The following is a 24,954-nucleotide window of genomic DNA, read 5'->3' on the forward strand; positions in this document are numbered from 1 at the left end:
AACCCAGAGTTGAGGGCTGGCTCAAGGACTTGGGGATTCAAGTACTTTCATCCTTCCCTGAGGACTGGAGGAATGAGTGGAGGGGATGCCCAGCCCCTGTGCGAGGGTAAAGGATCTTGCTCCCAACACAGCATCTGTCAATGACTAAATAAGAGTTTAGGTCCTGTTTTGAAAGGCGGGGAGAGAGAGAGAACCTTATCCACACCAGAATGGCTTTCATGCAGTAAGTGGTTTCAATTATTAAAGGGGGATGGGTGCTAACACTGCTTTCAAATCTTGCTGTTTAAATCAGTAGCAGCCCTATCCCTCCTTTTAGCAGATTTGCACATCTGGTTGTTTTCATACGTAGCTAATTAGTCATATGCATTGCAACACATTGTGTAATATTGACCCTAATTTGTTATGTCAATCATTTTTGCATTTGAGGGAACAGAATGTTTTGGTTTTCTAGGCACAAGGCGCGCACACAAAAGGTACATTTTACTTGTCTTAAAACTAATAAATGTCACAGCAGCAAGAGACTTATTAGCTGTTGCTCAATGCTGTTCTTTTGTAGAAATTCTGTGGTCACACTGGTCACTGAATACTGCACCCTGTGGTCCATAGCAATCACTATCAGTGGAACTTGGGCCCTTTATTCAAAAAAAAAAAGGGGGGGGGCGGGAGGGCAGCAGCTCAGGATCCTACCACCAATACAGTACATGCATGAACAAGCGTGCGCACACACACCCCCACACCCCGCCCAATCAGTGCATTGCAGTAGTCTTGACTAACATGGCTGTAATATATTTGGGTGCTAAGAAAAAGAAGTGACCTCATTTCAGATCGGAGAGGATACTCGCTAATTTTCTTTTAAGCACTAGAATCTCAGTGTTCTCTCCAGGATTGTTCAATGATTAGTTCTGTTTTATAGACACTGGAGTAGAAACATCCACGTTATTTGTCTCCCCAGTTCAAATACGCAAATTCAATGGATTGACCATCTATCCACACACCCATCGGCCACTTTTTATGCCGAAGATCTCTTTCAAACCTTTATCCGTAGCAGTGGTTAAAGTGGTGAAGGGGGATGTAGGAGAGAAGGCCCAAGACGTCACACATCTGGCCAAAAATGAAGAAATGAGGAGCACACTTCAAACTTTTTTTTAACCAAAGTTGCTACACCATGATTAGGACATCCCCGTTTCCCTGTGTGCGTGCGTGAATGCGTAAGCACGCACGCACACAGGGAAAGGGGGATGTCCTAATCATGGTGTAGCAACTGTTCAGATAACACTGTTTTCACCCCCATTTTAAGCATTGGTCAGCACCCCATTTTAAGCATTTCTTCAGCTAAGCCAATTTAGCTGAAGAAATCAGAACCAAGAATAATCTAATCTATTTTAAATACTCGGATGTATATGCCCACTATTTTATTTCTATGCTTAGATGAAGGTATAAGAAACGTTACCATATGGGACATCTTAAATTGATTGACAGCAGAGTTGCAGATACCATATATATCTCTTCCAAGTGTGTCTGTTTCCTCATCTCTATGTCGTTATTGATAAATTAAAGGTGCATTTTAATAAGTTTAGATTTGAATCTGTCTCCAGATTTTCCCAAAGCTCAGAGGTGTTGAGCCAAATCTAGCCTTGAGCCAAATTCTCAGTAGGGTGAGATGCTTGTGATCCAGGAATTCTGTATATATTGCCTCTGAATTCTAATTAAAGATCAATCACCATATCACAGTCAGGACACTGCTTGAACCCTCACTTTCCATCCATCTCCTTTCATCTGTACTGAGTGATCAAAAAGAAATCTTTTGAACACAGTAGAAGACCTGAACAGGAGAGTGGTTGCTTAACTCTTGTGCTTGAATTAGTGTGTCTGAGCTGATCTTAACTGAAGTGGTTGCATACCTGTGATCCAAGTAGAACTCAACGATTTGTCACATTTTATATGAACACATTTAAAGTGTATCAAATTGTGAGCTATTGAATGGTTTAAAATGGTTAAGCGATATGTAGACTGCCTTTTAGTGAAATCATAGCTCTCCTGGGCTGACCTTGGAAACAGATCTTGTCAATTCACTGAGTAAAAACAAACAGAAGAACCATACATTATGACGAAGGAGAATAAAAACTGTACATTGCACAGGGCTGGTAATTAGCACAAGGCCAATCAAAGGAATTCAAAGATGAAAACAGAGGAAAAATCTACAGAAGGATGGGAGCTCATCAGTGAGGATTATGATGACGTGACTGGCACAGTTAGTGTAGGAATAGTGTTGTAAGCTGACTGATTTCATTGCAGTGAAGTAGCCAAGAACCTTATAAACTTGGGCTTCTAAGTACATGTCTTGTCCAGAATATATTAACTGCTTCTGACCTGATTTAAATGGTCTGTTGTCCACAAAATACTTGTCCAGCTCTTGGCCACTGATATACCGAGACTACTGCCTGTGTCACAGCGAACAAAATTGTCTTACTGAAAGATTTACCTAGTCTATTTCAGGCCCTTAACTCAGTTAATTTTGGAGGTTTTTTGAAAATAAAATGAAAATGAACGGGCTTCATTTTAATCATTGCTCTGGAGTGGAGCTGGGGATGAGGGGTTCAATATGCAGACTGCTCTGGGGAGAGAAGACAACCCCAGCCCCTTCTCAACACAGCAGCTCAGGGCCACGTGAGAAGTGCACCTCTATAGCTGCCTGGTAACCTCAGTCGTGCAGAATGCAATGCCATCCACAGCCTCCGGAACAACTCTGACATTATAATCAAAGAGGCTGACAAAGGAGGTGCTGTTGTCATCATGAACAGGCCTGACTACCTAAAGGAGGCTGCCAGGCAACTCTCCAATACCAAATTCTACAGGCCACTTTCCTCAGATCCCACTAAGGAATACACTAAGAAACTGCACCATCTGCTCAGGACACTCCCTAAACAAACACAGGAACAAATCGACACACCTTTAGAGCCCCGACCAGGGTTGTTCTATCTATTACCCAAGATCCACAAACCTGGAAATCCCGGACGCCCCATCATCTCGGGCATTGGCACTCTTACTGAAGGACTGTCTGGCTATGTAGACTCTCTGCTCAGACCCTACGCCACCAGCACTCCCAGTTACCTTCGTGACACTACGGATTTCCTGAGAAAACTACAATGCATAGGTGATCTTCCAGAAAACACCATCCTAGCCACCATGGATGTAGAGGCTCTCTACACAAACATCCCACATGCAGATGGAGTACAAGCTGTCAGGAACAGTATTCCTGATGATGCCACAGCACAACTGGTGGCTGAACTCTGTGAATTTATCCTCACACACAACTATTTCAGATTTGGTGACAACATATACCTCCAGACCAGTGGCACTGCTATGGGCACCCGCATGGCCCCACAATACGCCAACATTTTTATGGCTGACCTGGAACAACGCTTCCTCAGCTCTCGTCCACTTACACCCCTTCTCTACCTACGCTACATCGATGACATCTTCATCATCTGGAGCCATGGGAAGGAGACTCTGGAAGAATTTCACCATGATTTCAACAGCTTCCACCCCACCATCAACCTCAGCATGGACCAATCTACACGGGTGGTCCATTTCCTGGACACCACGATACAAATAAGTGACGGTCATATCAATACCACCCTATACCGAAAACCTACCAACCGCTATACTTACCTGCATGCCTCCAGTTTCCATCCCGGACACACCACACGATCCATTGTTTACAGCCAAGCACTGAGGTACAACCGCATATGCTCCAACCCCTCAGACAGAGACCTACACATACAAGATCTTCAACAAGCATTCTGTAAACTGCGATACCCACACGAGGAAGTGAGGAGACAGATTGACAGAGCCAGACGTGTACCCAGAAGCCTCCTGCTACGGGACAAGCCCAAGAAAGAAACCGACAGAACACCACTGGCCATCACCTACAGTCCCCAGCTAAAACCTCTCCAACGCATCATTAGTGATCTTCAACCCATCCTGGACAAAGATCCCTCGCTTTCACAGGCCTTGGGAGGTAGGCCGGTCCTTGCCCACAGACAACCCGCCAACCTGAAGCATATTCTCACCAGCAACTACACACTGCACCATAATAACTCTAACTAAGGAACCAATCCTTGCAACAAACCTCGGTGCCAACTCTGCCCACATATATACACCAGCAACATCATCACAGGACCTAACCAGATCAGCCATACTGTCACTGGTACATTCTCCTGCACATCCACCAACGTAATATATGCCATCATGTGCCAACAATGCCCCACTGCTATATACATCGGCCAAACAGGACAGTCCCTATGTAAAAGAATCAATGGACACAAATCTGATATTAGGAATGGCAACATACAAAAACCTGTAGGGGAACACTTCAATCTTCCTGGACACACAATTGCAGATCTAAAAGTAGCCATCCTGCAGCAAAAAAACTTCAGGACCAGACTTCAAAGAGAAACTGCTGAGCTACAGTTCATCTTTAAGCTTGACACAATCAACTCTGGATTAAACAAAGACTGTGAATGGCTCGCTAACTACAAAAGCAGCTTCTGCTCTCTTGGAATTCACACCTCCAGATCAGCTGCTAGAAGTGGGCCTCATCCTCCTTGATTGGATCCACCTCGTCATCTCCAGCCTGATCCTGGCCTGCATATTTATACCTGCCTCTGGAAATTTCCACTACATGCATCTGATGAAGTGGGTCTTTGCCCACGAAAGCTTATGCTCCTACACTTCAGTTAGTCTATAAGGTGCCACAGGACTCCTCGTCGCCTCTATAGCTGCTGCAGCTCCACCAGGTACAGCTAGTGGAGGTTGTATGTCCCCCAGTTGGGGCAGGCCCGGGTCTTTGTCCTCTGTACTTCCCAGCCAGAGTAAGGAATGCAGCAAACTGTGCACTTCCCCTTGTTTCCTGGTGAAGGAGAACATCCAGCAACATCTCCATATGAATTGGGGAGAGGAGAAGCTTCAGCTTTTACCCTGCGCTCCCCAGGCAAACGCCCTGTCCCCTGAAAGGACACCTAGGGCATGGAAGGATCGGGGTTGCAGCAGTCCCAGCCCGGGGGGAGCAGGAAATGCCTCCAGCCAGCCCCTTTCACCTGCCCAGTGAATATGACTCTTCCCTATATGGTTTCATGAGAAGCAATCTCATTGCAGGCACATCCCATTTTCCTGGCACAGTCAAACCCTGACTTTTTGAGTTACGATGAGAGGAATTTGGTGCTCTTAGCTCTTACTGTTTAGGAACGGTTCTTGAACAAACAGGTGGACAGACAGACTCTCTCAAATATATGGTAGAAGATTGTTTCCTTGTACTCCCCCATTGGTCTGTCTGTATCCATCAAATGTCTCTTTACTTTATACTAAGTTTGGTCCTGCCCCAGAGAGCTAACATTCTCTTTGCTCTGTGTTTGTACAGAACCTAAATACAATGGCACCTTATTCCATGATTGGGGCTCCTAAGCTGACACTCCTAAGCTGATACAAATAATGGTGATGATAGAAATACTGAGCATCCGCACTTACTATTGATGTTAGTGAGCTGGGATTGCTGGTCCCTTCTGAAAATCAGGCTATATATGTAATTATTTAAATGTTTTTGCTTTCCGCCAGACATGCCAAACTTTAGTGGCAGCAGGCTCTAAGGATACCTGTAGTTGCAGTAAAAGATCCTTGGCATAGTCACGGGCAGCTGACTGAGAGTTAGAACTAGTAGTGCACCCTGAGCCTGAATATCTACACTTCAGTCATCTAGCCCTGCAGTCCCAAACCCCATGAGACTGAATGAGCTGATCTCTGAGACTTGGTTTTGCAGGTTTTGTATTGCAGTGTGGAAGTACCCTTAGAGTTTGTTCCCACTGTCATCCATTGAAGGTGTCACTTCAGTGGAAGTAGTGTCTTTGCAATCAGGGGCAGCCCGTCCATATAGGCGAACTAGGCGGTCGCCTAGGGTGCCAAGTTAAATGGGGCACAATGGGGCGACAAATTGTGGTGCAATATCATTGAGGGGTTTGGAGGTGGGGGCGCCGATTGCATGGTTCGCCTATGGCACCAGTTACTGGCAGCTAGTCTAGGGCCACTTCTGTTTGCAATGAATGAAACATTGACGTTCCCTTCTGAAGTTTTTCAAGATAAGAGAAAAACTTCCTTATAACTTTATTCAATTCACCATTTCTTTTTTTCAGCTTTTGTTTCTAGCAGCCCTCTACAAACTCCTTGAAATGCATTTGACATTCCTGGTAGTAATTTTTCTTACGACAAACATCGACTCATTTACTTTATATTAAAACCTGTATTTATTTGGCTCATATTTTCTGATATTTAATGATGTGGTGCTGCTTAAAATTGTACAGTTTATAGCCGAGAAAAATGAGATGTATATACATATTAAAATAAATATGGAAAATGATTGATTATCATGTCTCCTAAACATCCCATTAATAGCACAATCCGTAAATAAACTACTTTTCAAGCTGTGTGCTAAATGAGGTGTTGAGTGGTTTATAGAGTTTAAAAAACCAGTAGGGGTATGTGAATTCTTTGATTTTATTTTAACTACAATATAATCTTGCACGTTACCTTAAAATTTAGAAGGATTTGTGAGAGTGTAGGGGAGGGAGAATGGTGATTTTTAATGGAATGTATTTTAAGCTCATGGTATGTGTCTAGCGGCTCTATATTGGATCTTGATAGAATCAAAACGGCCTGCTCTGGTGAACAGACAATTTGAGTATCAGGGCTGATACCTTGAGTGTATGAGACCACCTGGCTGTGGACTGGTAAGGGGCACGTCCCCCAACCTCATGCAGAGCATGCATGTTCCTCTTCTTCCCTCTCTTCAAAAATCACAGCTGGTGTTAATGAAGTTCAAGGTTAGAACAGTGACAGTTGTCATTGTTTCTCTTGCATCAACATTATCAGTTTCAAGTTACCCATTTGTAACCATCTGGATGTACACATTAAAGAACTAGGATAAGACAGTTGAAACCAGACTATTAAATAGGGAATTGTGTTGATCTTTTCATATAATTCAAAGCTAAATTGAGCTCCATTTGGAATGTAATGCTTTCCATCCACCACATTTTAAATAAAAGCAAAATTAAAACTCCCTAAATTTAGCAAAAACAAGGAGTGCCGTGGCACCTTAGAAACTAACAGATTTGTTAGGGGCATAAGCTTTCATGGGTAAAACTTACTTCATCAGATCAGATGGAGTGGAAATTAAAGTGGCAATAGTATATTTAAGAACAACAAAAGGAGTTACTTGTCAAGTATAGGATCAATGTTAATGAGGTTAATCAAGTCAGGGTGGATGTGTCTCATTGGCAGCATTGGATATGGAGATATGAAAATCAAGAGAGGGGAAATTTTTTGTAATTCATTAACCAGTTAAGATCCTTATTCAGTCCTAAATCGATTGTATTGAATTTGCAAATGATCTGAAGTTCAGATGTCTCTCTTTGTAATCCGGTTTTAAAATTCTGTTGTAGGAGGACTAGGGGGCAGTGCTTGCTACGCTCGCTAACCCCCCTCTCTGTGGGAGTAGGCAGGCCTGGCTCTCCCCACAACTGCCAGGGAGGGCTCGCACTCATGCCAGCCCTGGCTTCTCGTCCTCCCTTGGCTGCTGAGCATGTGCTACTCCAGCTCTTTACCCCTGGCTTCAGGACGGGAGACAGGAGGGTGGCTGCTCCAAGGCCTCACCAGGCCCAATGCTGTCCCCCCTGACACCAGGGAGGGCTAGGCTGCGGCCGTACACCTTCTCCACTCCACCTCTGCCTCCCGCTCCATCCGCCCTTCCCCTCTGCCCTTCCCCCCTCCTCCTCCAACCGGGCCATGCCTGCCCAGGCCCTTCTCTCCCCCTAACCGTGCCGCAGCCTAACCTTAACCCGTCTTCTCCCAGCTAGGGTTGCCAGGTGTCCAGTATTCACCTGGACAGTACGGTATTTTCACCTCCTATCCACTAAAAAAAAAAAAAAAAAAAATCAGAGAATACCGGACACCTAAAATGTCCGGTATTTTCTGGTTTTTCTCCCCAGCCAGGAGGTGAAAATGTCGGGCACCTGGCAACCCTACAAACATTCAGCACCTGGTGTCGCCCCCCCCCACCAGCTCCCGACATCCCCTGCCCTCATGCTTACCTGGTTCTGCCAGGCTTGCGGCACAAAATGGCTACTGATGAAGGGGAAGCCTGGGTCTTAGTGCTCAAACGCTCCCCTGTTCCTAACCCCTGCAATTACTCTTAAAGCAGACATGCTGTTTTAATTTTAATTTTAATTTTTTTTTGGCTTAAGTCTTGGAGTCCTTTTTTTTTTATTGTTGTTTTTGTTCAACAACTTTGCCCCTCCCCCCCCCTTTTTTTCCTTCAACAGAATTTATTCCCAGTGGGCTTTTTTGGGGGGGAGGGGTCAGTATTTTTGTTTCAACCATCTGGCCAACCCTAGAGGCCACATCAGGCCCCACTCTGCCATGAGCCGTGTTGGGGGGCGGGAAGGGGTGCCACTCCGAGGCCTTGCGCACCCCATGCTCTCCTCCTGGCCGCTGGGTGGGGGAAGGCTGCTCTGAGGCCTCATGCACCCTACCCTCTCTTCCCGGCCACTGAGGGGGCTTCTCCAAGGCCTTGTGCACCCCACACTCTCCTCCTGGCTGCCAACTACAGGGGAGGAGGGATGTGTGTGGTGTGGCAGCCAGCACTGGGGAAAAGGGAGGGAGGGGCTGCAGGATGCGACAGTGATGTGGCAATGTCACTCTGTAGTCCTGCAGGAGAACCTTTTTTATAGGTATAAGATGATGACTATTTTTAAATCCATTATGAATGTCCAGGGGGGTTACATTGTTCTCCTACAGCTTCGTGTGTGTTACCTTTCTTTAAGCCTGATTTGTGTCCATTTATCCTGTGGTGCAGAGAGGCATTGTCTCTGTAATTTCCATATCATCTAATGAAGTGGGTGAAAGCTTATGTCCTAATAAATCTGTTAGGGTATGTCAACACTGCATTCCTCTTTTGAGAGAGGAATGCAGAGGAACAAAATTGAAAATGAAGCATGGATTTGAATTTCCCGCGCTTCATTTGTATAAACGTGTCCGGGCGCTATTTTGAAATAACCACATCTAGACAGAGTTTCTTTTTCCAAAATAGAGTATTTCGAAAGAAAACCCTTCTTTCTAAATTACCCTTAAACCTCATTTTATAAGGAGTAAGGGTAATTTCGAAAGAAGGGTTTTCTTTTGAAATAACCGTGTCTAGAGTTTCTTATTTCGAAATAGCGCCCGGACACGATTATGCAAATGAAGCACAAGAAATTCAAATCCAAGCTACATTTGCAATTTTGATCCTCTGCATTTGCATTCCCTTCTCAAAAGAGGAATGCCGTGTAGACATACCCTTAGTCTTTTTGTTGTTTTTGCAGATACAGACTAACACAGCTATCCCTCTGAGACTTTTTTCCTAAATTTAGCTTTAGTGATCGTTAATTATTTTATAACATGTGCTATTTATGACCGATTCTTCTATTCATTCTCATGTTGTTATTAGTCCCTTTGGCTAGGATTTTCATAACAGCCTAAAAGATATTGGCACCCAAATCCTATTAAAAGTAAATGGGAATTTGGTGCCTACCTCCTTAGCTTCTGTTGAGGGTAAGAGCCATAATTATATGTCAGCATTTCCAATAGTGTTGACAGGATCTCAGTGATAGTTCATCTTGCGTTATTTCTTCATTTAAGGAGTTCCTTTCCCTAAACTCTTCTCCTCACATGTATCATCTTCTGGGAGTCATCGTCGTCTTCTAGGGGATTCCCAAACACGTCTATGCTTTGAGAGCATATGAGAAACAGACTCCCAACCCATCTCTTTTTTTGGAACTGGAGGTACACAATCAGGCAGCAGTGGGGGGAGCAAATACAGTAGCATGTTAAATGTAAACTACTAAAAAAGTGAAAGTTTAAAAAAAATTGACAAGTTAAGGAACCAGTTTGTGTCCTTTTCATTTCAATTAAGATGCATAAAAGCATTTTTCTTCTGCATAGGAAAGATTCAAAGCTTTCTTAGGTTAACAACCATAACTTTTTTGTTCAGAGTTATGAACAACCTCCATTCCTGAGGTGTTTGTAATGCTGAGGTTCTACTATATGTTAGTGCAAAAGAACAATCAGAAATCATAAGACTCAAATTTTCCGTCCTTAAAACAAAAGAATTTATTGCTGAACAATTGTACACCAATATTTTTCTTTTCTCTTTCATCCTGTAGTCAAAGGTGGTAATTGGATTTGAGATGGCATTAAAAATGATCCCTTATTTGCATAGGGGCCAGTTCATCTTGATATTTCAAATCACTCTGTGCATATTTAAAAAACAAAACAATGTGAGAGAATTATGTTTTCTTTTCATTTGGTTTTCAGACAGCCTGGCCTGAAAGTTCATGATGTGACTTGGAGGCCATACCAAATCATGATTTATTATTAGCCTGCGATTCTGTGATGACAGAAGACCTGCCAGATACTGGTGATGTTAGATAGCGGGAGATAGAATAGTTGACTAACCGCATGAATTCTTAATGGAATTCTCTCTGGCTCCACTCCCTGGGAGCCCCTGGCCACTGCAAGCCAGGCAGGAGCTGGTCTGCAAGGGGAGCCAGTTAAAAAAACAGCTCCCCTCGCAGACTGGCAGCAGCATGGGGTGGCAGCAGCCCCTGTCTGCGGGGGTCTGAGCGCCCAACAGATAGAGGCTACTTTGCGGGATGTGGAGCAACCTCTGTCTGCAGTGAGCCTGGGCGCAATGCTACTGTGAAGCAGCCTCTGCCCGTGGTGAACCAGGGCCCACTACAGGCAGGGGCTGCTTTATGGCCGCCTCCCCACCCACTACTGCCTGTGATAGAGGTGGAGGGGGGGGGCGGTTAATTGTCTACTCATTCACTTCCCTACCAGATACTGCTGTATTTTTGTTTCTTCTCACTAGCAATGTGTGTCTAAAAGTAACGTAGTGGTGAGGCAGCAGCTTTGCTTGTTTTTTTTCTGTTTTTTCTTATCTTGCTTTAGCTTGAGAGGCTGAACATTGTGCAGCTACAAATAGATAGTGCCGATGTAGTAATTAGGGCCTTCTCCAGTTGTGGGCCGAACTATGGAAAAATAAATTAAAGTTTCTGTAATGTGGTCCAGTTACCTGTAATAATAAATGCTGATGGCTGGTGACCAGACTCTAGGTCAGCCCATTACATAATATTGTTTATGAAAATCAGTAAAAATGAAAAAATTGAACTAAGTTAGTCTAAAAAGAAGAATGTTTACTGATGCAACTCCAAGACACTGTTGAGACTATATCTGGCAAAAGGGTAGGACCCGTAGTTAATGGAACATCTCACAGCGTGTCATGTTGGAAATTATGCCTGATTGGTGAATACAACAAGGAGAAGAGAGAAATTCTGCCATCCCCCTCTTTTGGAGGCCCTTAGAAAGAGACGTTCAGAGGTGAGAACAGAAAGACCAACCCAAGGGATTTCTGGAGGAGGAGGAAAGCAATCAGCCACTCTGGACACTTTGTCCTTCACTCGGGGATACTGAATGTGGTCATGCCATTGTAAAGCTAAAATTTCGGCACATTAGTGAAGATGCACAGTGAAGACTTCAGCCAAACTTTTGTGAGATCCTCCCCTTCCCTTGTGTGTTCCTTTCTTCCCCTGCTATTGTTCCTCTTGCCCTGTTTCAGCTTTCATTTTGATCCTGAAGTCAACAGCACCACCATAAGAGAGTTTGTCCAGCTCTGCCCAGCGTGAAAGAAACCAGCCAATGACATCCCAGGCCAGAAGGTGAGCCTGAGCCCCAGGCAGCAGTGGTCATGGCTGACTTGCCAACCTAGAGCAGCCATGAGTGACTGACTTGCTGCCCAGAATCTTGAGAGTATCAACAAAAACCATATTTCCCACATCTTTTACTATCCTGTCTTTTCTCATTGCTCTGTGTGTGTCTGTTTGCAAAGACAGGAAAAGTGGCCATCCTTCACTTCTCAGAGTTGAGCAATAAAACAACTTTTCCTTGACACCAAGAATGGTTCTCCCATATAATGAGTCTCTAATATCCTCTCCTTTAAAAGGGGCTGTCATATGTTTGGTTAAGCTTGTTCTACATAGTCATTCAGTTTCAAGTGCTTTCAACTTAGCTTTTTGTTTATTTATGCTAACAGAAAATCTTTAAACTGAAGCATGAATTTCTTAGTGTGATTGCTATACAACTAAGCATACTCAGGTCTCTGTAAACCAAACCCTGTGTAAAATTGTCCAATGTGAAATAGTTTTAAGGTCATGTTAATTCTTTGAGACTGTACACTCTACCTAAATTATTACAACAGTTGTTTGCATTTAATAGTAGTGCATTTTTTTCTTATTTATATCGAAGGTTTGATTGCTTTGTGAACGAACGTTAGCCATCTTCGTTTTCTGCAGATGTACTTTGTGGTTTTAGTTTGGGTGGGTTTAAGCATATGGTTCTCAGACATGGAATGCCTGATGTTAGACCTGGGGACAAAGTTTTATTTGCAGTGAGGGGAACTGTTGGTGATAAGGATACTGAATCTGTTTCTTAGATGAACAAGTCAGTTGTTGTTCTTGCCCAAGAACATCTTGTCAGCTGAATTGGTTGATAAGGATTTATGAGGGAAGGAAACCTTTGATCCTATGTTTCTTTGATGTATTTGTCCTACAGATACGATATTGTCTAATGTTTCTCCATTCATTAAGTGAATAGTCTCTGATTTTTGTGGAAAAGTCCTCTAGAATTTAATAAGACAAATAAGAATCTTTAAAACTTATTGTAAAACCTCCATAATTTAACATTCATATTTCAAACTTTCTTGTAGAATTCTATGAGGAATACAGTTCTCTTAAATTCTAAAACAACTAACCAAAAAAAAAGTGTCTTGAAAGGTAACTTTCCCAGAGGGATGGAAGATTGTTTTGGTGGCTAAGGCACTGGAAATAGGAGTGAAGCTCCGGGCCCTCCCACAGACTGCCTGTATGACACTGGATAAGACTCTTTGTCCCTTGTCCAGAATACATCATGTATATGTGTATATTTATGATGTGAGGTAGTCCAATTAACTTCAAAATGAAAATACTATATGCATAAAAATAACCACCTAGATAATGGTTTACATGATGGTTTTATAATCTATTTGTGCCTGGATATGCCATCTATAAAATGGAATAATACATACTCTCTCCTTTACTTTATCTGCCTTTTCCTTTTAGATGGTAAGGACTTACAGGCGTAGACTCTTGCTTACTATAAGTATCTACAGACCTAATGCAATCAGGCCCAGATCTTGATTCAGGCCTCCAGGTGTTACTGTACTGTAAATAATAATAGTAATCATGAATGCTAAATATGAAAAAACTTCCCAGCATACATGCTTATTTTATGCGTCATTCAGCTACATGAACAAACATAGGCTAATCTGTTATCCTGCTTTCGCTTTTCTTTCCAGTGCTCATGCCCATGCACACCATTGCAGTTTTTGAGTGGGAAACATTGCACAAGGATGTTTGTTTAAATCAGAGTTGGACTGAATTTACAAAGATCAGATGCACATAAAAATGTATTCAAAATTTCAGGGAGGAGTTCAAATGCGAGATTTTCCATTATAGGTTAGTAAATGAGTACTGACCCAGCAAGAGCATGAAAGCAAAATTCATGTTCCAAAAGCAGCGTATTGAGCATTTTGCCTTGTTGATTACTCTTACGTTGTTTCATGTCTGTGTTCCCAAATTTCCGGACTTTGGGCTTGAGATGAGTAAAGTGGTTTGAAAGAAATCCAGGCCAGTTCATAGAGAGGTTGTTCACATCATCAGAAAACTAAATGCAAAATGTAGCATTGATAGTGTGTGTTTAATGTACTTCTCGTCACTCCCTTAATCTGGCAGCATATATAAAAGGGCAGAAATCCAAAAATCATCAGCAATTGTTTGTCTTGCATCGATCTTCATTGTTTCATTTTGCCCCATATGTAGTTTGTCAGAAATAAATTCCAGATTTTTTTTTAAGGAGGCAATCCATTCTAGGTTACATAACTGAGCAATGTTGTTAAATCATATTAACCTTTATATTTAATGTTTTTGTTATAATGTGGGGACGCTGAAAAGAGTAGCATAGCTCTTCAGTGAGGTGCAGTATAGTTGTTTTACAAAAGGATTTTGTTGTGGTTTAAAGTCAAGACATTGATAGTGTTCTCAAGATAAATTTTTTTGCAGATTAAATCCCAACTATTTGTGTGAGAATTTGTTTTAGCTGTAGAAATTATTTGAAGTCAATTTATGACATACAAATTGTTTATATTCAATAGGCATTGTTACCTCACTAGACTTCATTTATTACAACAAAATTTCTCCTATTTTTTTTTTCTGCTGCATTCTTGTTGAAATGATACATGGCTATATCTAGTTTTAGATTTTGTACTTATAAATTTAATTAGAAGAATTACACAGTTCAGGCCAAATAAATGTTTAATTTTTTTTTAACTATAATACAGGTTGGACCTACCTGGTTGGGCACCCTTGCAATCTGATTAGTCCTGAATGAGGGAATTTGCCACATCAGGGGAGGTCTCCTGCCACCAGCTCTCTAGCCCACTGTCCCTTCTTGCCATCATCCCCATCTGGCCCTCCTGCCGCTGGCTCCAACCCCGTTGCTGGGAGCTGCCCCGGCTCCACCAGGCTCCCAGCTGCCAGCCCTGCTGCCACTGGGCTCCCGACCCTGGAGTTCTCTGATTCAGCTCCCGGACCACCAAAGAGTCCCAGTTTAGGAAGGTGCACCCTGTATATACTAGAGTGATTGCCATTTTAAAGGTTAGCATCAGTTCTCAGTTACCGATATACATGGCAGAGGGGCATTGCTGGCACTTGATGGCATAGATCACATTAGTGAATGTACAGTTGTATGAGCCTCCTATGTGGTGGCTTATGTGGTTAGATCCTGTGGTGATATCGCTTGTATAGAAGTGTGGACAGAGTTGGCCCCAGAGATTATTGCAGGGGTGGGCTCCTAGGTGAGTATGATGGAGGTGTGCTGCGTGGTTGCTGGAAAGAATTTTTGAGATTAGAGGTTTGTCTATAAGGGTATGTCTACACTACAGCACTAATTCGAACTAACTTAGTTCGAATTAGTTAATTCAAACTAAGCTAATTCGAACTAGTGCATCTAGACTTAAAAATTAGTTCGAATTAGTGTTTTGCTAATTCGAACTAGCATGTCCACACTGAGTGGACCCTGAACTGAGGTTAAGGATGGCTAGAAGCAGTGCTGGCAGGGCATCAGATTAGGACTTAGAGCGTGGAGCTGCTGCCTCAGGCTAGCCGAGGGCTGTGCTTAAAGGGACCCAACCCCCACCCCAGACAGACAGTTCTCAGGGGTTCCCCGCTTGCAAAGCAGTCCTGGCTTGGATTGCCCTGAGTGCCCACACTCAGCACATCACAGCACTTGGCCATCAGCCCGGCTGCACTTGCCGCAGGCTGCCATCCGGAGGGGGGGTCAATCAAGGGGCTACAGGAGAGCTTCCACCCCGAGAAGCCCACAGAGCCACCCCAGTCCTCCCCATCGGGAGCTTGTACCCCATTCCTCCCTCAACTCCTTCCACTTACCCCTCCCTAGCCCCTTCCTGATGTACAAAATAAAGGACACGTGTGTTCAAAAATAGAAACTCTCTTTATTGAACAAAACTCGGTGAGACTGGGAAAAGGAGGTGGGAGAGGGGAAGAGAGAGGGTGGGAGAGGGGAGGGCAACTAAAATGAACAGGGGTTTGGAACAGGTCCCATATGAAGAGAGGCTAAAGAGACTGGGACTTTTCAGCTTAAAAAAGAGGAGACTGAGGGGGGATATGATAGAGGTCTATAAAAGCATGAGTGGTGTGGAGAGGGTGCATAAAGAAAAGTTCTTCATTAGTTCCCATAATAGAAGGACTAGAGGACACCAAATGAAATGAATGGGTAGCAGGCTTTAAACTAATAACAGAAAGTTCTTCTTCACAAAGCAAATAATCAACCTGTGGAACTCCTTGCTGCAGGAGGAGTTTGAATTAACAGACGTTTGAATTAACAGATGTTAGTTCGAATTAACTTTGTAGTGTAGACATACCCTAAGTGAGGATTGGCCTGTCCCCCCAGGCCTATGAGAGTGAGGGGTTATTTTCCAAGATAAGTTGTAGATGGTTAATGATGTGCTGGAGGGGTTTAAGTTGGGGGCTGTAGATGATGACCAGTGGTGTTCTGTTGTTATCTTTGTTGGGCCTATCCCGAAGAAGCTGATGCCTGGGTACTTGTCTGGCTCTGTCAAGTGGCTTTTTCACTTCCTCGGGTGGGTATTTAAGTTTTAAGAATGCCTGATAGAGAACCTGTAGGTATTTGTCTCTGTCTGTGGGAGTAGAGCAAATCCCCTTGTATCTTAGGGCCTGGCTATAAATAATTGATTGGGAAATGTGTCTTGAATGGAAGCTCACAGAATGTAGGTAAGTGTAATGGTGAGTAGGTTTCCAGTATAAGGTGGTAGATAAATTTATGGAAAAATACCATGAAAATATTGTGCAATATGTAGTGTTTGTCTAGGACAGTAAAAGATAGCCTCTGCAGTGGGTGACAGTAAAGGATCCATGTCAAAATTTGATGAGACAGGTTATGACAGAAGCCTCTACAATAGCCTAGTGCAAAGCTTATCTTGTGCATCAGATGGCTGCTGTAAATAATGTTGCCTGTTAATTAATCACATGCAGCCTGGGGTTGCCAAATCATGAGGAAAGCCCCAATGTGGTCTATAAGTCAGCTTTCGACCCCTAGAGAACTCTTTTTGCTCAATTGCTACTCTCAGGCACTGCTGCAATGCTGGCTTGACGACCACTTTGCAAAAACATCAGCATCACAAGATAGAATATGGGCTTATATCTTTGTCCTGCTGAAGTCAGGCCCATTTCCTCCATTGAAGAATTGACGTATTTCCTCATCTCTCACTCGGATAAGCAGGTCACCAGTGTCAGACTCTTGGTCTAATAGGATTTCAAACTGTAAATGGTGCTGTTTTGCTGAAAATGTAAGACCTAATTTTATTTCCTCTTCTGTAGCACTTTTTACATCTCTGAATTTTTTCTTTTGGCCTGTTTTGGTGGGCTGAGATAAGGAAAGATAAGTTATTCCTTTCACCCAAACCCTGCCTTTAAATTAAAAGTTGGTGCTTTTATTTAGCATCTGCCAGTTATGGTCACTGCAAACCCAGCTGAGACATAGGCTTACAGCTCAAGATTTGCCTTTAATCTTGGAGGAAAAAGCCCCCTGTTGGTTGAGAGGAGATCTGGTAGGTAATGACTGAAACCTTAACTCTGATGCACTAAAAAGTCCTCTGTACCTAGGGAGGGACCAGCGCCAGCAGCTGGTATCTCTGTGCACCTTTATTGGTTTGGGATGCTGCCATCGGTCCCTAAGAGTCTGTTTGCCACTTGGCCATTAGGTTCTCTTTTGGCAGGTGTAGTGTGGGGTGAGTGGTGAAGGGGCCTTTTAAATACACTCTGCTGCAAGAAAGGGGAAGATCAGAACTCCTAATACCAACCCACTGGGCTCTAGTCCCTTCTCAAGAAAGGCAGCACAAGTGAGCAGATACCTTCCTGTCCTCTCCCTACCCTGCTGTGTTTGTCACAAGCGCATATATGGGGAGTGGGATTGTTGTGGATGACGTTAGCAATGCGTCCTGAGGGATTCTGGTCAATGTAACATGGCTAGGTGTGGATTGAAAGGATGTTGGTGTGAGATCCCTGTACTTGCTGTGGATAAGGGGACTGTAAAAGAAAATTTAAGGAATCGCTTTATTCTATCAGCCTGTCATTGTCTTACTGGGATTTGATAGCATTTCTGTTCGCAAAGTAAGTCACCTCCCATATTCAGTAAGACATGCAGTAGGAAGAACATAAGCATGGGTGGTCTTGTGACTCAACTACGGCAATGAGTGTTGGAAGATTGGAGTTTTACTCCTGGCTATGCAACAGAATCACTATTGTAGCCTTGGCCAAATATCTCTCTCTCTCCCCCTCTCTGTGTCTTAGTTTGCCAGCATGTAAAATTCAGACAGTACCACCTTTCTCAGAAGTTTTTGTGTCAGTAATTTTGCAAAGGGTTTTGTGATCCTGAAGAATTTCAAAGAATTACTAAGGATCCACTGTTTTAATGTATTGTTAGTTCAAAAAATGCAATGGTGACTGGTGATTCTTCCTCTTGTATTATAACCCTTCTCCCATTTTTAGAGAATGCTTGGTTCTCCAATCTATCAATGTGCCCACCCGGAAAAATATTATGCTCTCTCACAGTGGCAATTCTAACTCTTGGGAGTATTAGCCTGCTAACATCTGAACATCTATGAGAGTAAAATGGAGGGGGGGAGGGGTTATCTCAGTTGTGCATCCTTTATATATAATAGGTTGACAAAACAGATCTTGCATGGTTGGCTGTGGGGAGCATTTGTCCCAGTGCCTCTGGGCATGTACATTGCATCTGTGCCCAGGAGGGCTCTCCGAAGCAGTAACAACCAAGCAATCACTTTCAAGAGTGCCTTTAATTGATGATCCCATGTGGAGTTATAGTGGAAGCAATATAAATCACTAAACTTTTGACCTAGAAATGCCACTGCTTTGTCAATAATTTAGAAGGGATGGAAGACCCACTTTCTACCTCAGTTCCTGTCTATTCTGCACCTTAATTTTAGACTAGTTTTTATTCATATAATTTATTCCATTAGACATTACAGTTCCTTAATCTTTTCTTTAAGGCTAGACCATTAGCTGCTATTGCACATTATAGATCATTACTGTGTATGTCTATATATATAACACGTATATTGCAGTTATGGTACTTATAGCACTAGTTGTATTTAATCATTTTTTCTTTTTTTAATTACGTTCCCAGTATTATTTCATGAACTAATTAGACTGTCAAGGCTGTTATGATCATCTAGTCTGACATCCTGTGTACAATCACATTCTGGAATTCCTGTATGGTGCTCAATAACTCGTAGCTCAACTAGAGCGTATCATTTAGAATGGCTTCAAATCTTGATGTCAATATTCAAATTTCAACATTGTTGCCCAGAGCATTCCTACTTGGCAGAGACTTTTTGTGGTTGTCATCATCATCATCTGCTTTCTGACTGGTCTCAAATTTCCTGTCTCTGCTTGATTGTTTTAAATATCTAAATAAACTGAATTCAGTAAATCTGCAAACTTGTTCTCAGAGAAAGACGCCAACCTAAGGGTGGATCTGGTCAGAATGTTCAGAATAAATCTTGTTGTTTTAAGTGGCTAATTTTTTAAGCTTTTCCTAGCTATAAATATCAATTTGAATAAAAGACAATGGTAACTGTCCCTGAAAAGATATTGGGTTTGACGTGTGCTTTAATTTCACATCTGTGACATACCCATAGCCTTACAAGTTCTTTTTTATTTTCTTTTTCAGTCTTCAGGTACCAGTATTACAGTTGATATCGCTGTTATGGGAGAAGCCCATGGGCTCATTACAGACCTCCTTGCAGATCCTTCATTGCCACCTAATGTGTGCACTTCCCTGAGAGCAGTGAGCAACCTGTTGAATACACAGTTAACCTTCCAGGCTATTCATAAGCCAAGGGTTAACCCTTTGGTATCCTTCAATGAGAACTACACCTGCTCTGACTCAGAGGAATGTCCAGAAAAAGGAGAAAAGCTGGCTGTTCCCAAGGTATGTGCTCGTTTATATGTTGGCTATCACAGCGAATTTGTTCTATCTACAAGTTGAACCTCTCTAGTCCGGCACACTCTGGTCTGGCAACATCAGTGATCCAGCATGATCTTAGTTGGCCGGATGTGCACTTATCAAGGGTGTGGTCAAGTTTCCCATGGTCCCATAAAGTTTGTTTACAGCCACCAGTCCTGGCTCGCAGTGTTCTGTGATGTTATTTAGCTCTATTTTACCCCAAATGTCTTCTGAGAGTCCAGTAAGCTATGAAAGCATTGGTAATTCTGCTAGACAATATTGACCTCCAGTAGTTCAACGAATTCTCTGTTTCAGGACTAGTCCAGGTCCTGAGGGCACTGGCTTAGAGAGGTTCAACCAATACTAAAATTTGATTCACCCAACTCTGGCTTTTGGTATAGTATAGCATGGTTGGGTGTGTTAATGGAGCTTTCTTCCTCATTTTCTGAAGCATTAATCATTGACTTCTATAAGAAGCAAAATGAAACATGTTCTGAAAAAATGGTTCCTATTCCTTCAGCACTCAGAATTCAATCTGGATCCTTCATGCAACTTTAGAAATGGGCATTCATCACAGGATGATTTACATACTTGCTATTCCTGTTTCTTACTCTAAACTCCTTCAAACACTGATTAAGGGGGAGTGACAAGAGAACAGTGCTCTTTATACTATTCCAAGTATTGTGGAGCTTAGGGCCTTGTCTTCGTTAGGGGAAGATAGACACTGCCGCGATGGATCTTCCAGAGTTTGATTTGGTGGGTCTAGTAAAGACCCACCAAATCAAACTCAGAGGGCATCCTCATCAGTGCCTGTACTCCAGTTCCTCACAAGGAATAAGGTAAGCCGATGGGAGTGTTTGCTCCATCAACCTCCTGCTTTGGAGACTGCGTGGAAACTCAAATTAAGGTACACCAACGGCAGCTACATAATTAACATAGTTGGAGTTGTGTATCTTAATTTGACCTTCCCCTTTAGTGTAGATCTGGCCCTAATCTCTCTACCTTGGGGAAACTCATCTCTGCTTTCTCTTTTTACTTCATTGTTGATAATTCCCTTTCTCATTTCAACTTTAACCACTGGGTGTTGGTTGTTGTTATGCAGTAGGGAATGAAATGGTGATATCAGTGCACTCTTCAGTTCTCAAGATCAGAGTTCATATCTTAATTAGAGTTACAGGTGAAACAAGTTTGACATTCTTTCCTTAGTACCTTAGTACCTGATCCAAAACCAATGGAAGTTGATGAGTGTCTCTTCATTGATCTCCATGTGCTTTTAGTTTTATGCCTCAGATAACCACTCTCTACTTGAAAAAGCCACCACAGAATTTCACATAGTGGACAACATTTGCTCAAGAAAGATCCATTGCTGTAAATGAAAAGAGATTTAGTAAGAACTATTTTGCTCTGACAGAGCTGTGTATCAGAAGACAAGGTATTAACACATGGGCCATGTCTACACCACATCTAGAATTAGGCCTTCCAGCCTGGGTAGATAGAGCCAATACTGTGGATCTTGCAGCCTGGATAGCCACCTGAGTCTGGTCTCAGGGGATCATTTGGGGCTTGTACTTTGGCAACTAGCCTATGCTGCTGCTACCTTAGCCACAACATCTACACTGCTTTTTTTCCTACATTACCGCGAGCAAAACTAGCACATGCTTGTGTACCTAGGCTGGGAGGCTCATTCTCAGATGCAGTGTAGACATACCCATAGAGAACTCACCAGTGCTATTAATTATTGGTTTCTGTATATTTCTGCAAAGCTTATATTTTAGTTTGGGAACTAAGTAAAAAAAATCTGTTTTGTTTTGTTCTTCTCTTGTAAAAATAATTTTTGCTGCCTACAGTTATGAAGGCAACTGATCATCAATTTTTATATTTTATGGGATTTTTTAAATGCCTCTTTAACTTTAACTGAAGAAAATTACAGTTTCACTGAGCACTTGCTCTATATACTTTATATAATGTAATAGCACATATTGAAAACTCAGTATTCATTGACCCCACTGACTGCAGTAATGGCAATATTTCTATATGCATAGAATAGTAGATATTAAGTAATCTCTGCTGATCGGCAAGTGTTGAGTTTCTTGGGGGGAGCTCTGTAGCAAGATATGTTAGATACAAACTATCATTTAAATAGTTTTGAAAAAAACAACCTATACAGCTAGAAGCTGTGTTTATTATTAAGGTTGCCTAACACTTTCCATTTTAAGACCCTGATTTCAGTTTCTTATAACTGAGCAAATCTTTAATCATTTGGACTGAAATTTATCATCCATTTTGCCTCAGACGGCTTGAATCTGTTGACTCGATGATAAACAAGCCAATGGCATCTATTGTAGGGCCTTATAAATGTGTATATATTTAATCTTTAGTACTTCTCAAACTGAAAATTCTTCACAATAATTAAAAGCCAACAAATAATATAAACATTCAATATCTGAAGCATAATTGGACCACTCGTATATCAGCAATGAAACTGTTCCCCAAAATAACAGTACCCCCTAATAAATTCCACCCATTCCATCAACTTGCTTCCTCACCAGACACCTATTAAAAGCCCCATTAACAGAGATCAGTTAGTGATGTAGGGAACATACAAAACAGATGTCAGAAAAATGCTGCTGCAAGCAATTTGCTATCATTTCTCCCCACCCTTCTGTCCTACCACAAAAGATTTTTACTGGTAATATATATATTTTTTGAAAAAGCATTGTGGAAAATATAACTTCAACCATTTAAATATTTGATTTTTTCATGGATCATCTTCAGTTTGGCTGGATAAAGCAGATAAACCTGCTGGGCTTTTTTTGAGGGAAGAGCAGGGTGTGGAAGTGAGGTTGTTTTGTTGGTTTTGCTTCCTTTCCTGCTTCCTATCTATTATACCAGAATGCGTGTGGCTGCTATTTCCAATTTGCTAGTGTGACTTTAGTCAAGTCACTCACGGCTTGTTTTTCAAAGGTGCTGAGCCCATTGATGGTGACTTCAATAAGAGATCTGAGTGCTGAGCACTTCGGACAATCAATCCCTTGACCTCTCTGCTTCAATTTCCCCCTCTGTACAACAGGACTTATGGCACTTTAACCACCTTATAAGGTGTGCCCAGCTCAATTAATGAATAGATATGTGAGATCTCTGAGGAAGAGTGGTGTGTATATATAATAGCAAAGCATTATTTGTTCTAGCGCCTACGAAAGAGTCTGCCTCCAGGGCTACTCAGGCGAGTGTCATCAACTTGGACCACAACAACATCTGCCACAGGTTTACCTACCTTGGAACCTGCACCCATGAGAAGAGACCGCAGTGGCAGCATCAAACCTCATGAATCTTCTTCATCCAGGTAAGAAAAATATCCTCTCTTAGTATCTTCAGGAAAATTTCTTTGGTTTTCTGAGGGTGTGTAGGTGGGTAATAATGTCTTTTTCTTGAGAAACTGTAAGTCAGAGATTTGAAAGGATTCTCATTCTAGGGCTTATGTGGAGGGGGGTAGTTAAAAATTTGAAGCCTTTATATTAGGCCAAATTAATACAAACACAAATTCAGCAGGGTTTAGAAGCCAGAAAGTTGCAAAACAAGAACTTATAACGGTTATATAAAAAAGTCAATTAAAAGTCTTTACCAATTCTTTTCCTATTTCTTATACTCTTTTCTCAGTATTTTCTAAGCAGATAGTTCTCATGATTGATTATAAATATTTGTAAATGAAATGTACAATTTCAGGCATCTGACTATAAGAACAAGACATTTCAGGATGTATTTTAGAGATTCCATTAATAATATTATTTTAAGGACATCACAAGTGTCCAAGGGGCAGTTCAGACATAAAAGCAAATAAGGCCTCTGGCTTGATGAGCATTCAAGCTCAATCATTCAAAGGTAATGTAAACAATAAAAGGTCAGTTGCAAAAGCATAAGTCGACACCACAACAGAGGAGCATAATCTTGGTAGGCAAGGCCAGAAAATGGAGTTGAAAGAGGACAATGAGTGTTGAAAGCATGTTCCATACACTAAAAAAGTATAGCATAAGAATTATGACACACAGGGCTGATCTCCACTACACGGTAGATCAACACTACAGCAATTGATCCACCAGCCATTGATTTATCGCGTCTCTTTGGACACAATAAATCTGTCTCCAATTGCTTTCCTGGTAATCCACCAGGATGAGAAAAGTCAACAGGAGAGCAGCCCCGCCAGTCTTACTACAGAGAAGATGTTGCAGTAAGTACGTTGACTTGAGCTACGCAGCTATTTGTGTAGCGGAAGTCACGTGATTACATTGAGAGGGGGAGTTAGTGTAGGCAAGGCCAAAGGCAGGAATTAAGGAGAAATTGACTGAACATGAAGCAGGCATGATAGAATTTGAAACCAGAGACACAGGTGGGGGCGGAGCTGTGTAGAACTATTCCTCAAAGAATGTTTTCTAGTATTGTATCCAGGCTGGTTTTCAGGGTTCCCAGGGAGTGTTGTTCACCCTGGTGAATGATACAATTTTATGTGGGAACTGGCAAATTCTTATTACAAAGTTTATAGTTCTGGGATAGAAACAAAATAGATAGCTAAACTTTCTGTTCCTGTATGTGTTACGGTTCCCAAGCTTCCTTGTGCCATCAATATGTGACATTTCCAAATTCTCTGAGTCCTTTTTGTCTCCTCTTATTAATAGGCTTATCCAATAAAGGTCTTCCTTTCCATTTGCTGCTACAGGAGCAGGATCTTAGCAAGTATTTCATGGGGGTGGAAATTGTGAGGCCCATATTTAAAAATGCCTGAAGTTTCATTGGAGGAGGCTGCCTCTAGGGGGATACCTTAAGAATCCCAGCTGCAGATATAATAATTACTAAGGCCAAGGCTCTGGCTGTGTGGTAAAAGCTGGAAGGGGAAGATCATGTTTTTTAGCCCTGGAACCAGCCATAGAAGTGTCCTTAAAATCTCTGGGGGCGGCAGTGTATCTTAGAAACCAAGTGTCCCAGTAAATTGAAATACAAAAAAAAATGGCATTATGTGGAAATCATTTTCTGTGTGTGTGTGTGTGTGTGTGTGTGTGTGTGTGTGTGTGAGAGAGAGAGAGAGAGAGAGAGAGAGAGAGAGAGAGATATATATATATATTCAGAAGGTTTTCTTGATTTATATTGTTGAATCCAGACTCTCACATAATATGTAAGCTTCCTAAGAAGGGACTCTAAAGTGAGGGGGAGAGGAGCAAT

At 42.1% G+C, this 24,954-nt stretch overlaps 1 protein-coding gene across 1 annotated transcript in view; it reads left to right on the forward strand.

The window, feature by feature from the left end:
- PDE3A (phosphodiesterase 3A) overlaps positions 1–24,954 on the forward strand; it is a 376,204-nt gene that overhangs the window by 287,199 nt on the left and 64,051 nt on the right. Inside the window, exons 3-4 of the mRNA XM_006121290.5 lie at positions 19,468–19,728; positions 22,932–23,086. Coding sequence (XP_006121352.3) covers positions 19,468–19,728; positions 22,932–23,086 — 416 coding nt within the window. The remainder of the gene's footprint in view (positions 1–19,467; positions 19,729–22,931; positions 23,087–24,954) is intronic.

This window comes from Pelodiscus sinensis, chromosome 1 (genome assembly GCF_052426305.1).
Source record: "Pelodiscus sinensis isolate ZL-2025 chromosome 1, ASM5242630v1, whole genome shotgun sequence".
Lineage (NCBI taxonomy): Eukaryota > Metazoa > Chordata > Testudines > Trionychidae > Pelodiscus > Pelodiscus sinensis.